This window comes from Anser brachyrhynchus, assembly GCF_964034855.1.
Source record: "Anser brachyrhynchus genome assembly, chromosome: 3".
Classification (NCBI taxonomy): domain Eukaryota; kingdom Metazoa; phylum Chordata; class Aves; order Anseriformes; family Anatidae; genus Anser; species Anser brachyrhynchus.
In genome coordinates, this window is record NC_137696.1 from 2,516,691 (window position 1) to 2,530,691 (window position 14,001).

Here is a 14,001-nt window from a genome sequence, read left to right on the forward strand (position 1 = left end):
ATTACAGATAAAAGACAGACAGAACATTAGAGGGAGGTGAGTAAATTATGACAGTATTTACTAGCAACTACTGACTGCCTAGAGAACACTTTGGTGAGATGGGAGAAGTTACTCAGAATGACAAGTAATCAGTGGTGTAAGTGATTGAGCTTACCGAGCCAGAAGCTTACAGCTAGTTACTGGTGAAAGATGTGGGGAATTCTGTAGATTTTTGAGGTTAGCTGCAGTCCTAGCAGAATCTGGAAGGAGTATTGGAGGAGACTGAGATGGAGACTACTGAAAGAATTTTCTTCTGGTTCTCTTATATTGTTATATTTTTATATGAAGCCTCCTAGTGAGTGTGTCCCAACTGTCTGGGGGTTTACTGGAAGCAACATCTCAGTGTCTTTGTGCTCTGAGTCTCTGTCTGTCTGTCTCTCTGTTTCTGTAGTATCATGACTTCAAGTTCATGCCCCTCCACTGTTTTCCCTTTGGACATCCGGACAGAAGCTGGTGTCTAAGATAAGGCATGATCACACATAGATTTGTAGAATGGAGTGCATGGCAAGAATGTGTGCCTATCTGTCCTAGATGTGCTTTTTTTTTCAGACTGAAAGCCACAGGAAGACCTGTGGGGGGCTAATACTCTCTCTTTGCTGTGCTGTTCAGATCATATGTCAGTCCTGGAGCTAAACATATTCCAGTGCTCCTCCTTTGCTTGCTTATTTGTGCCTGAGTGCCTCTGCTTCTGGCACTGCAGGGCTCAACTGGCAAGCCTAATGAAAGTTCTCAAAGTTATTTTTCCCAACTTCTCATTTTTACGGGAAGTTCGTGGAAAAAGATGCTTGGTTCATTTTTACTTATAAGATTTTATTTTTAAAGCATGTAAGAATTGATAGCTGTTTTCATTAAAAAAAAACAAACTGCAAGAAGTTTTTCAGCTCTGCTAGTTCATTATGTAACTGATTTTTGTGCCAGAATGCAGGCACAAAATGTTAGTTGATCCCTAGAGGAAAGTAAAGATTTTATAAGATAGGGCAAATGATCTGCAGAGGAAATCTTTTCATGGTATTTAAAACAACCCCCTTGGAACTATTTCCTCAATGGATTATATTTCATTTGTATTAAGATGGTTAGGTCTGAGTTCTTACAGTTCTATTTTAAGCAAGGCCAGTATTAATCCACATTTTAGCCTGTTGGGACAAATTTGTCCCTTGTGTTAACTACATTCCTTACAGTGGAGCTCTGTACCTGGAGTGAATTTGGCACCTTTTCTTGGCTTCTTAACCATCTACCTCAAGAGTAGCAAAGTTGAGTGTAAGCGTGGTGCCTCTGAAAATAAGATCAGCATACTTATATATGACTGTTGCATTGTGCTGATAGACAAAACGTTGCCAGCCTCTTGAACATGGTTCAGTCTGTACCAGAACTAAAAGAGTCATGAAGCCATTTCTTCATTTTAATACCATTAAATCTTTGCAGTGCAGGTGCATAGTTGCCATACAGAACTGGGACAACTGCAGTTTTGTTTTCACACAGTGGTACTCTTTGCGTTATCTTCTCAGCTTGCTTATCGTGTAGTATTTAGGCAGAGAAATGTCTCTGAAGATAGAAGTAAAAATCATACAGATCGTTAGAAAGGGGGACACAACAACAAGCAAACAAACCCCACCAACTCAACATAGGATTGGCCAAGGCTCATTCTCTACAAAAAGACCCTGGAATTTGGAAGTACCTTAGGTTACTTGATTGGCCTAGCAACTTAGACTGAGTGGAAGATTGCCACCATAGTCAAAATAGAATATGTTGTGATATTATAGAATCATACTGCCATTTCTCTGCAGACAAAGCCCTCTGGGGTTCACATTAAACTCATAATGATTTGTTTCCAGCTTCTGAGAACATCTCATCCCTATATGCCACAGTCTAACGTAGATATTATCACAGACATTATCACAGTCACTTCCTGACAGCAGAATGGCACCGGACCTTGCAGTAAGTGTGGAAAGAATTGGCAGAAGGTCCATCTTACCTCCAGGACAGTCATATGGTTCTTACTTGTGCTGTCTTAATTACCATCATCTGATAGTTTGTTATTGCTTCTCTATGAATTGTTCAAAGGCTGCAGAATTTACCTGATGGGGGCACTGGGTTGTTCCTTACTATTTGGGATAAAAGGAGTAGCAGTGTTTGTTTTCTGTGGGGGAGACACAAAGTGCATCAGGAGAACATGCAAAAGTTTCCAGCTCTTCACTTGTGTGTATCTTATTATAAAGAGGAGGTCAGTGATTGTGAGAGCACTGTGGTATGTAGTTGTCCGAGTTCTCCAGCAGCGTAATGGCAGGTGCTGCAGGACTTACACCAGTAACCATCAGCAGTGCTTTCTGTAGTCTAACTTCACTTTATTTTTCCGGTAGCTTGACATTTTCTTCCTATTCTACAGCTGGAATACGGTCTGTGAATTTCTTTGCCATGAAGAGGCAGAGAAGGTTATATGTAACCTATAAGGTCACTTACGTCACTCGTGGGATTATCCTCTGTGAGCAAATAGAAGTAATCTGTGTCCACCAGTTAGAGAAATAATCAAAAAATTCGAGGTAGGTAGAGAGAAGGCAATGCAGGGAGAGTTGGCTTGGTTCTTACTGTGTTGGTGCAGCCTTGCCTTCCTAAGGCCAAAAGCCAGGTTTCACGGGGATTTGAAGCCTTAACTGCTGGCCTTAGGAAGAGGAGAAGAGGAAGCAGTCCAAAGAACACTGGTGAAAGCTGCCAAGCATGCAGCATGCATCCTGTGGGCAGGAGTGTCCATCTCTCCTAGTTCAAGACTAGGATTAGCTGCACTGCACAAACTTCCCAGTCCTTGCTTGTGAGCTTTGTAGAAGTAAGGGAAAACATAAATGCTCTAAGACTCGTTACACTACTGCTTTATGCTTCGGGCTTGACACAGTTACAGGGCAATAATTTGAATTCTGAAAGCCATGGCACTTATTTCAAACCTCAGAAAAAGATTTGCACTGACAACAGTGCCACGCTCTTATTTTTATGTGGAGGTTTCAGAAAAATTGAACTGTTCAAAATAGCACATACCTCAAAGTTTTACATAGCAAATCAGCCAGGTGCTCTTAAAGAAATGGAAACCAGTCTCTGCTGGCATGTGAAAACCTTGCATTAAAAAACTTACAGCTTCATTGTACAGCAGTTCCATTCACATCTTCTGTAGGAAGAATGTAACAAATGAGGCTTTCTGAAGCTGAAGCCAGTGAGACCTCACTAGCTTGTGTCAGTAAGGCTTGGAGACTTCGGCAGTATTATTTTTTTCAGCTATAGTGAGATGGTAGGAGATATCCAAAGCCTGTAGTAGTTGTGCTAAACAAAAAACAATGCACAGACTCTTATGATTTCGTGTAAGCCCTATGCCAGACTACAACCATAATAATCATGACTAATAACTTGCTCTTGGATCCTTTTACTCAGCTGTCTGCAAGTGCTAACAGCTACCTAAATATAGATGAAAAAGTAACTCTGGAAGGTTCAATATATTCATTTCAATCTTTCTTATGAAAATGAAAGCTGGAAACTTTCATGGAAACACAAGGGACAAAAGAGAAAAATCTTTAAGGCTTTCATGTAGAAAACCTTCAGGTATCAGTGCTGTGTGGTTTCAGCTGGATTGACACATTGTCAGCATTTTCTGACAGTGTGTTGGATAATTATAAAAAAATATCTTTAAGCTCAGTATATTGTGTCCTGTTCTGAATTTTGGAGTTCTCTCAAGAAATGAAAATACTAATTAGAAAAAGGTGTGTAAAGAACAAACTTGTCTGGGGATTAAATGCTGCTGATTAAATAATGCATCAAACTGTCACAGCGACAGTTACTTTAGTTGATTACCCACAAACTTTATGAGATTACCCACCAGTTTTATGAATGTTTACCAGAGCTGTCCTGAATGTAAGATATTTCAGAACATTACTTTGAAGGAGTTTCTAAAGACATGGGTCTCTCTTACTAGGAGCAAATGTTTGTTGAGCAGGGGGAAGTCTGTGGGATTATGTTGCTTTACACGTGGAGAGTATCATTGCTGTCATCCTTAGCAGTATGAATACACAAGAAATACCCCACGAATAGTCTTTTTATTAGGCAGGAATAATGCAAGGCTATCAAGCCACATTTCTCCACACTTAAAAATCATGCAGGGGAGAAGGAAGTAACAGCTGATAAAAGCTATTTACCTTTCCCAATATAGCTGTTGAGCAGTCTTCTTCACCCCCCCCCCCTTTTTTTTTTAAAATTATTTTACTTTAATCACTGCCACTGTCTCTAAAAGGGGGGCTTCAGTCCTGGACAGCAGTGTTCAGTCTCAGGATGTGGAGCCTGCAGGACACAGCTGGTCTGAGTGCTCTCTTCTTCCTTTTAAAAGCAGCTCCATCTGCCCTCCTTCTTGACCACCGTCTGAACTGAATTGCAGTCGACATGCTAGGGGCTTGCTGGGACATGAGAAAGAGCTGCCCTAATTGCCGTTAATGTAGACACGAGTATTTACCTTGGGAAAGGTGTGCTTTTGTTTAGCTGATGATAACATCCCTCCCATGTGAGCATAGGCTGGATTTGCTGTACCATTTCATAAATGCTGGAGGGCTCAGATACTGTAGGCCGAGGATTTCACAGAAGCTGAACTCAAGAGTTGTAGGCCTATCTTACACATTTTAATTGTAGTAGGACAAAAACATCTGCTAATTTATGTATCAAACACTGATGCTGATGTGCTTCTATGTACAAACAAAATATACCAAGTGTTGCAGAAGAAAATAATGCTTTAGTAGTGCAGAGGTGGAATTGATTGACAGCTGAACATTTGGTATTATTAACTATGTCTCTTGAAGTATTGTTTCAGAGAAAAAAAGGTTCTATAGAATCACAGAATATCCCGAGTTGGAAGGGACCCACAAGAATCACCGACTGAATCATCAACTCTTGGCTCCACATAGGACCCCACCCCCCCATCTCCAGGGTTGAAAGTGGCGGTTTTCCTCCTGTCATCGAAGATTTTAAACTGGACTACTTCATGGTGACTGTGGCCAAAATTCTTCTTTTCTGGGATGGAGGTGGTCGTGATACAGGGGTAGGCTGACTTGCTCTAGGTGACCCCTCCAATCTAGATGGGCCTTTGTCCACTTCATTTGCCTGTAGGCTAGGGAAAGTCCAGGACAGAAGTTAGCTTAGAAGACTTTCTAGAATTTCATAGCAATGAAATGTGCCTGTGTAATACTGCCTCAGAGCAGAGATGCAGCTGCCTAGCTTACTGCTCTGGTAATATATTACATCAATACTATGGTCAACCTTTTTTGTCTGTAGAAATTTACAAACAGTCAAGTTTTTTGATTAAGAATTCAATGGACGAAAAAAATTTATTTCACTTCTGTCCTAAATCTTGACTTGCCACACCATTAATGCAGCAAAATGCTGTTGATTTTGTTTCAGTTTCTACTGAGCACTATCACATTCACAACCTGCGTTCTAGCACATTGGATTTGTATTTCCTAGAAGGAGCAGCTTTGGGCACTGAACGTGAAGTGCCTCAGACTGAATTCTCAGAAAGCACTGAATAGGTACCTTCTGCTGTCTGACTTTTTAAAACCACTGCCATTTTTGATATAATATTTTCTGCTCATTTAGATGGTCACAGTAGAGAAAAATTTGTTTTAAGTCCTTTATTACAAAGATCAAAAGTCATGGTTACCATTTACATACACAATTTACAAATTATTCACAAAGGGAGTAACAGATATGCAAGAACTGACAGCTTACTTCAGCCCAAGTAGGGGATGGGACAGTATAGTTGTTTCCCTGGTTTATTTACTGAAAGAAAATATATATTTGTTTTCTTTGTTGTTGTTGCCTGTATATGTTAAACACTGACCTAGTGTTTACGTAGCACCTTTAGTCATAACTGTGCAATTGCTTACGTGCTTGTCCTTATGTGAAAGAAGATATGGATTGGAATCTGCACTTCAGTCACAATAAGTGAGGAGTTTTTTTTGGCTGGAAATCCTGTAAATTTTGATATAATACAGCGGTCAGGCTTAAAAAAAGTTGATTTGTGTGTTTTCACTGATTTAAGCAATATTTCATTAAAAGAAAACCAGAGATTACTATCAGAACTCTTACTGTAAGAACTAAATTAAGGATGGCTGCTGTATCTTTCAAGACTATATAACCTTGACATAGACACTAGCCATGTTGTTAGATGTCTTTAATACCAGAACTAATTTATTGCTTTTCTTTCATTTAGGTTAGCATGTTTTATAGTGTTCTCTAAAGCTATTTCAGAGACTGGGAAAGTTAACATCAAAGAATGCTAATTTACCAAATCTCACAAAATAGGAAATTTATACCAGGGTATCTTACAGCACTTGACAAAAGGAGAATTTCCAAATCCCTTGCTATGACATCCCTTGATACCAACAGTGCAGTAGCTGCCATTTATCTAAACCTACAGACATCCATAATTTGCACTCTTTTGCTGTCCACTGGGATGACATGGAAACGAAATTCCTGAAGGAGCACACTGATTTAGGAGCAAACAAATATAAATATGGAAATTTCCAACATGATAGATATCGCATCCAAATTCTAAGCAATAAAGCAAAACACTTCACAAAGGTTGTTACATCTAGTGGGCATAACCCAGATAGTTATGACACTATTATGATAGGATGACTTTCTACCCAGGAAAATATTCTTTACCATGATGCCTACAGTATTCCCAGGGTATAGATAAAGAATGTTGCGGATGCCATGGTAAACTTGAAATACAATAATAGGCAAAGATTTCAGTGGCACCACCAGTACATACAACTGAGTTATTGGAACCTTACGGAACAAAGCGACGTTACAGTATGCCTTTGTTAAGGCTTCTTGCTGGTTTAAAAAGGTAGATTTTTTTTTTTAAGGAGTTTGTCCAGCAGTATTGGTTGCACTTCTCTTCAGTGGAAGGTCTCTTTATTGATCCACATAAGACTGCGTGTTTCATTCGGTTTGCATTCGTACTCAATACTGCCAAAACTATTTCCCCATTGGCAGTGATCCCGTTTGTGGTAGTTGTAGAATTTGACTTGCCAGACTGTTTCAAAAACACCAATGTCGTTAAACTGTGAGGAAAAGGGAGCATCAGTGTTAGTAAATGAAAGGGGTGAAAATGTTCAAGTTCCCATATTCATAAACGTTACTAACAGCAAGAATCAAAGCTATAATCCTTCTCAAGATGACACAGCAGTGGTGGCATGATGACCTCGAAGTGACTTTTATATACTACAGATCATGTAGCAGTGATCTGTAGTGAAATAGGCTATCACTTCAACCACACCTAGAGGCTGCAGTTAGGATAGGGAAGATTCCTTCTTTGTAGCCCTCTGTCTACAGTGCCATGTCTCAGTGTCATGGCTGAGACATGCTGCTATCAGATCACTTACTCCTCTGAGTTTTTGTTCCACATTTTACATGAAACTTAAGCAAAAGTTCCTGTTCCTACGTTTCTGTAATTGCTAGTTGTACTGTGGTAGCACAGCTTTTCCAACTTAGATACAAGTACCAGACGGAAGGAAGGAGATGATCAGCACACGTTAGTAGCTAAGAGTCTAATACAGTGAAGGAATAGTGAGACATTGACTGTAAGTTTTCTGTGCATGCAACTTAGTGAATAAGACTACAGCTATAGTAAGTTCTGTATAATAAGATCTTTAAAACATTTTTTTTCCTTTTAAAAATTTCCGTCACTCACTAATGACAGCCTCTTCACTTGACTCTTTTCCATTCTCATCATGTGCCTGGAAGCTGACCTTAGATCATCTACCTAGGATAATCACACTCACAAAGTCAGCACGAAAGCTCTATTTCATAGTGACTCTTACTGAGTTGCAAGCAGAGCCTTTTGTACTCAGTTTTCTCAGAAGGGCATGGAGGTTTTCTTTTTGCTTGTTTTTTGTCTTTAATCCAAGATGTGGTTTGTAAGCTGCTGCTGCTCAATGGACATTGCTTTAAACCTCCCCCAGCCCACTGTGGTATCTTAAATTTAGCCTGACAATGGCAGGAGCTGCTGCGTGCTGACAGTGGAAGGTTTTTACTTGGCTCTAGTTGCAAGTGTTACCTTAAAGGAGTAGTTGAAATATTTCTGTCGTTTCCTTTGATGAAGGCAAAATCAGACATACAAGCTATTTTACCCCTCTCAGCAATCAAAATCTTAATTAAGGATCCTTCATTATTGCCCTCTGATGGTAATCCTGAAACCAGCAGTAATACAAGATAGTAAAGGTGAAGCACATTGAATATTACTGGGCACAATCCACATGGAGAAATCCTCAGTAGAGAGGAGCACCAACCACCCTCGCCCGAAAGCTGAGGAAGAAAATGGATTGATCCAGAAGAAAAAAAGTGTTTCTTTACAAAAGTATTTGTAAAAGGTGATGTGATCAAGAGCAGTATTGCATTTCATTAATGTACAGAAAAATCTGAATTTCTAAAGAGATGAAGGAGGAAAACAAGTTGCTGAGCTACTCGGAGTAGTTTGTCTGACTGCTGTGGATTTCCAGGAGAGGGAAAGAATTAAATTGCAGAGCTTTTCTACTACCGTGTGCCTCCCCACAAGCCCAGTTCTAAGCACATGCAGCAACTCTGTGGCACAACGAACGTTCTGCATCCTCTGAGCTCCCCTGAATTCCTGTGGCTCCTGCGGCTGAATCCTGGCTCCTCCACTGGGCCAATATGTGGCCTTCCCCAGGGAAGAAGGATGTCCCTACCCTCGGGCAGGCTCAGCTTGGTGCTATAGGCAGGAGTAATTATTTAATTGCTCCCTCTGAATCTGTGTGCTAGGATGACTTGGTGGCTATTTGTTATGGGAATAGAGATTTAGCTTCTTAATCAGTCTTGGTCTGATCTGACTAAGAATAAAATCAGACCAAAGAGAGGTATCTAACTTGGTTTACACCATTTGTTAGACAGTTTAGAGTTTTCTGGTTAGTGGGCACAAGTGAGCAGTCAGCTAACAGCAATGCATCCTCATTTTCTGGAATCCAGAAACAGGATTGTTGTTTTACATGTACATACTATGGCTGTAAGAGGTAAGACAAAGTAGGAGCACAAAAAAAGTTATGCATTTAGAATTTCAAAGCAGACAGGAAATAAATTTATCACTTTCATGGATATTCTGTCTTCTGGGCATTAAATTGGCAGTATCAGACCAGTTTCAGTCTATTCCTAATGTGAGTTCAGACTTTTAAGCTTTAAGTAGTCCTTTTCTCGCTAGGATATGTCAGGATCCTGCCTGTTACAGAAAAGGAAGTGGAGGCAGAACTTCCTCATAATTGAAAGAAATAGGAAAATGTAAAGCAAAGTACAATGAGCCTAGTTTTGAAGATTCAGGAAGTAGGTATTTGAAGCAGTTTTTGAACTGGGGTGCCTGAGGCTTGTTCCCTAAATCTGTCATAGCTCTGGCTAGCTAAGCAGCTAAATGAGGAGTTAAGCATGTAAATCCCTGTTGAGGTGCCTATATTTGATACTTAAAAGTATCAATTGTGGACTTCTAACTCTGTACTGAAGAACCAATCTGTCAAGATCAAACCCTAAAAGGGGTTGAGGACTTGCTTAACACTTGAAAATCCTATTAGTTTCATGGTTTAGTATATCAGGATTTGATTTGTAAAGCTACTGTTTGGATAAATATTGTGGCTGGTCGTTCTTATGTTGCAAGAAAACGGCCAGGAGCTTGTGTCTGAAAACCAGACCTACCTTCCATTATTTGGAATTCCTTCATTTGTGTTTTTTCGGTCTTAGTTTTCTCCATGGGAGAAGTTAAATTTGCAGATTTTTAAAGTTCACCTCAGTAATGCAGTTGAGGGTACAATCCACATAGGTATCAAAATAGAGCTGCCTCAATCAAAGCACTTGTTTTTGGGTCAGTGCCCTTTAACCTCCTGGTATAAACCCATTATGAAACAGAACTGCTATGCTGAACAAGTGGTTTCCAACAACCCTGCTCAGTGTCAGCGCTATACTGCTACAGCAACTCTCACCCTTCTCCTTCCCCCTTAGAAGAATATCACCAGCCTATAGTTTCTGTATTTGTTAGAGGTACAGGGAGTCTGCTGGTCAAAGTCATCCTAGGCGTTCTGTTTTCTTGGGTGTTAAAAGGAGACAAATGTATAGAGAAGAGATTAACATGGACAAATACTGCAGGGTAGCCTTATTAGGCTAAGATTATGGAGTGGTAACTGTTAATGGGACGTTGGTCCCCAAAGTTACACATTGTGTAATTGTCAGAAACATTAAATTAAGCTGTTACAGTTCTTATCCAGAAGGGTATTGCCATACCAAATGGCAGAAGATTCCAGAAGAAAAAACAACAACACAACTACAACAAACACAGTAAAGATAAAAGTTAAGAAGAAATCTTGAGTGCAGTGAACAAATGTGAGAAAAAGCTGAAATCTGAGAGGCTTGGAGACCTTGGTAGGGTCCTAAACTCGTAGAAATTAGAACAGGCCCTTAGGAGGGCATCAGCTGAAGATGACATACTGCTTCATTTCCTCTCTGTGGTACAGGAGCTGCAGAATAAACAGCACAAATCCCTCACAGCTGTAATCGGGGTGGGGAGAAGACTGATGGAAAGCAAAGAGGGCAGCAGCTGTGAGCAGGATTTGCCCTGAAATATTTCTCTGCCACGCCTTCCTCCATGGGCATCACGTCCCCGCAGGCCGCCCTCGTCGCTCTGTGCGCGGAGGACCACGTACCTGCATGTTGACCTGGATGGGCTGTCTCTCCCCGCTCTTGGTGTGGGGCACCCCTTCTGTGTCGTAGATCCCCGTGTAAGAGGCCACCTGAGCATCCCTCGATTTCTCCTCCAGTGGCACATTGACACCCCCGATGCCCATCGTCCTGCAAAGAGACAGGATCCGGCCTTTCAGCAGCCCTGCAGGCCCCTTGGAGCTGGCATGGGGGCTCACAGCCTGCGTGCCGGGGATGTGTCAGTGGTTTCAGCAGACCTGCAGGTGCTGCTGACTCACTGGGGCTCCCCCCCAAAAAATACTAAAATCAGGGCTCTGCAATCACCCAGGGAAGGTGAAAAAGGAACGTGAGGATCCCCAGGAGCTGGGGAGGGCTTGGGTGAATCCCTTCTCCGTGGATGGCTCTGACTGGAGGACATTTTCTCGTCTGCATCCTCCCCGGTGCCGGTCTCTGCTTTGGTGAGGTGCAGTGGGGCCGGGCTGGGAGCATCCCCAAGCTCCCATCCCCTTCTGCCCCTAGGGCAAACCACGGGGAACGAGGGAGAAAAGGAGCCAGGCCCTAATAAGCTACAGGGGGAGGAAAGGGGAAAGAAGCGACTCGCAAACTCAGGCTGTCTCTGGAGCCAGCAAGGGAACAGCTGCCCAGAGACCTAGAAACACGGCAGCGAGAGGGCGGAGAGGGAGAAATCACGGAAACCCCGCGCTGTCAGCCTGCCAGGAAACACTCTTAAACCTCTAAAAATAAAAGCCCTGGATGCACTTACGTGGCCTGGACGGTGCCGGGCCGGAGGGCCACGTCGATCTTGTACTTGGCCCCGGTGAGCAGCTTGATGGTGCGGTTCTGGCCGAAGCGCTGCCCGTCCACCTTGAAATACACGGCCCCGTCGTTGGGCTGGATCCGCAGCGACACGCTGATCTTCACCAGGCTGGGGATGTCGCCCATGGCGAGTGGCCGGGGGGGGGGGGGGGGGCTGCCCTCGTCTCTCCCCCCTCCGCAGCAGGGCAGAGGAGACCGAGGCGGCGAGGGAGAGGAAGAGGAGGAGGGAGGAGGAAGAGGAGGGGCTGCCGGAGCCCAGCCGGCCCAGCCCTTCCCCAAAGCAGCGCACGATGGGTTTAGTTTGTCCTTCCCCTATAATCACGGCGCGGCGTCTGGGCGCCGGGTTCCCTCTCCCCCCCTGTCCCTCCCTGTCCCCTCTGTCCTGCCGTGTCCCTCCCTGTCCCCCCGTCCCCCCGCAGCCCCGTTCCCAGCCGGTGACCGCCGCCCCGGCCCGCCCCGTTCAGCACCGCGGCCCCGGACAGCGGCCCCGAGCCCCGGCTCCCCCGGCGCCTTCCCTCCCCGCCCCGTCCCACGCTTTCATTTCCACAGGAAAAAAAAACACCACAAAGGCGGTGTCAGACCGGCATGGCGATTCTTCATCTCCTTACCAATGGCTGCCACCATCCCTTCAAGGATCTGGTTCCAGCCTAATGCCCAGAGATTGCTTGTAGAGCAGCAGGAGGTTCAGGCACCCCTTCCATTCTTCTGCAAAGAATAATTTTTTTTTTTTTCCTTTTTCATATTTGTTCTATTTACCGTTAAAACTGCAGCATTCTCAAAGCTGACACAGGATTTGGACCATAAATGTATTTTTTGTTTGATTGAATGTTACAACAGTTAATGATTTCATGAGGAGCATTGCACAGCTAGTTCACCTACATGTTGTGCTGGGCCTGATATCTTCTTTGTTTTCCTAAAGCAAGGACGTACACGGGGTGGTAAAATGTAGTATTGTTAAGTCATATGGAAGATCTGGCATTACCCAGCTGCTTTTCGTTGTGTATGCAAGTTAGTTACTGAATTAAATTTTTTTTTTTTGTGACTAACGAGCAAAATAATACATACTGCTGAAAACTTAACTTCTACAACAAAAAATCTTACTGTATTTGCTTTGATTAAGTATCCAGCTAAGAATAGGCTTCATAATTTGTTCAGTAAGCAGGGTTTCCACAAAAATAAGAGCAGGGTGTGATTCCTACATCCAAGAACTGTGTATATAGCAAGCTCTGTAACTAACATTCCACCTTTGATAGCAGTCATTGGTAGCAGGGATTATCCTATAGGAAAGTTGTTACATGATGCAGTCATTACTTCTCCCACTGAACAGTCAAGAGTGAAATAAATGCCGTTTCAAAACAAAGCAAAACCAAATCAAACCAAACAAAACCAGTTCTTTATGTATGATGAGGTAGCTGCATTATCAACATTAATATACGACAAGAATCTTATGGGCTTGGTGAGTCACCTAAGACTCTTGTATTGTCATAGGACAACTAATCAAAAAGTAGTTGCATTTAATCAAGTTCTAAGTTCCAGGAGCAACTCATCCCACAGTGGGGGCCTATGTTTCATCATAAGTCATACACTGAACTTCGTTGATTTATTGCCCAGATCTTTGCTGACTTTAAAGGTCCTCAAGAACAGACGTCAAAAATTGAGTAAAATGAATCCCTCCAACACTCCAACCATTGTCTAGGTCAACAGTGAATGGTCTCGAAAATACCTTGGAAGTCATCAATCAAGTGGCGTGTACAGGTTTTCACATGAGGAAGCATCTGCGATATTTAGACAAATATAACTTTATGGCTCAAAAAAGACCAGGTGTGCATTTCTCCTTGGCTTGTTTGATCGTTGCAAGAGACTTCCCTTTTTTCATTATATTCTGCTGAGAATATAATTCTGCTGTGCTTTGTGGCTTGTTGAAAGTTTTGCTTGCAGCACTTCCCACTTCTGTAAGTTTAAATGTAATTCAGTAAGAAACCACGGAGGCCTTACACATGGGGAATCTGATAGCATCACTTAAAGCAGTGTGAAGAATAATGGTCATTGCCAGGGATCGGTTTCACTCCCCTCACAGGCCAGACATATCATGTTATAGTAAATTGTGTGTGGCTAAAGGCATTGATTGCAATTAGCTTCCCAAGTACATGAGAGGTCAGATCTATAACGAGTTTTTTTTCCCCTTATTATTTCTGCCTGCATGATCACCTTTCTCTGGGCACAGCTCAGGCTGTGATTTTATTCCAGACCACTATAGCAGAATAGCCAACACAAGGGAGAACTTAAAAAGCATTGTATTATGGATCATGTATACATAGGCTGAGTAACTGTTTTACTGTGTGAAAGTGAAATGTGGTGAGGGTGGAGCATTTATGCAGAAGCAGTTTTAAAAGTGAGCATTGTCTTTCTTTTTCTTGATCTGATAACTTC

At 42.4% G+C, this 14,001-nt stretch overlaps 2 protein-coding genes across 11 annotated transcripts in view; one reads left to right on the top strand and one right to left on the bottom strand.

Moving 5' to 3' along the window:
- Positions 1-14,001, top strand: part of PLEK (pleckstrin) — a 66,131-nt gene that overhangs the window by 30,029 nt on the left and 22,101 nt on the right. The window lies entirely within an intron of this gene.
- CNRIP1 (cannabinoid receptor interacting protein 1) lies at positions 5,673-11,931 on the bottom strand. Its single transcript, XM_080587109.1, has 3 exons — positions 11,519-11,931; positions 10,761-10,905; positions 5,673-7,127 (listed from the first exon to the last, which is right to left on the bottom strand). The coding sequence occupies exons 1-3, from the start codon at positions 11,695-11,697 to the stop codon at positions 6,963-6,965; spliced, it is 489 nt and encodes a 162-aa protein (XP_080443235.1). The 5' UTR covers positions 11,698-11,931; the 3' UTR covers positions 5,673-6,962.

Bases quoted from the DNA above. Each gene is read 5' to 3' on its own strand.
- CNRIP1 (XM_080587109.1), bottom strand. From the start codon at position 11,697: ATGGGCGACATCCCCAGCCTGGTGAAGATCAGCGTGTCGCTGCGGATC. The intron at 10,906-11,518 runs GTAAGTGCATCC...GTCTCTTTGCAG, and splicing joins CCCGGCACCGTCCAGGCCAC to GACGATGGGCATCGGGGGTG. The intron at 7,128-10,760 runs GTACGTGGTCCT...TTTTCCTCACAG, and splicing joins CCATCCAGGTCAACATGCAG to TTTAACGACATTGGTGTTTT.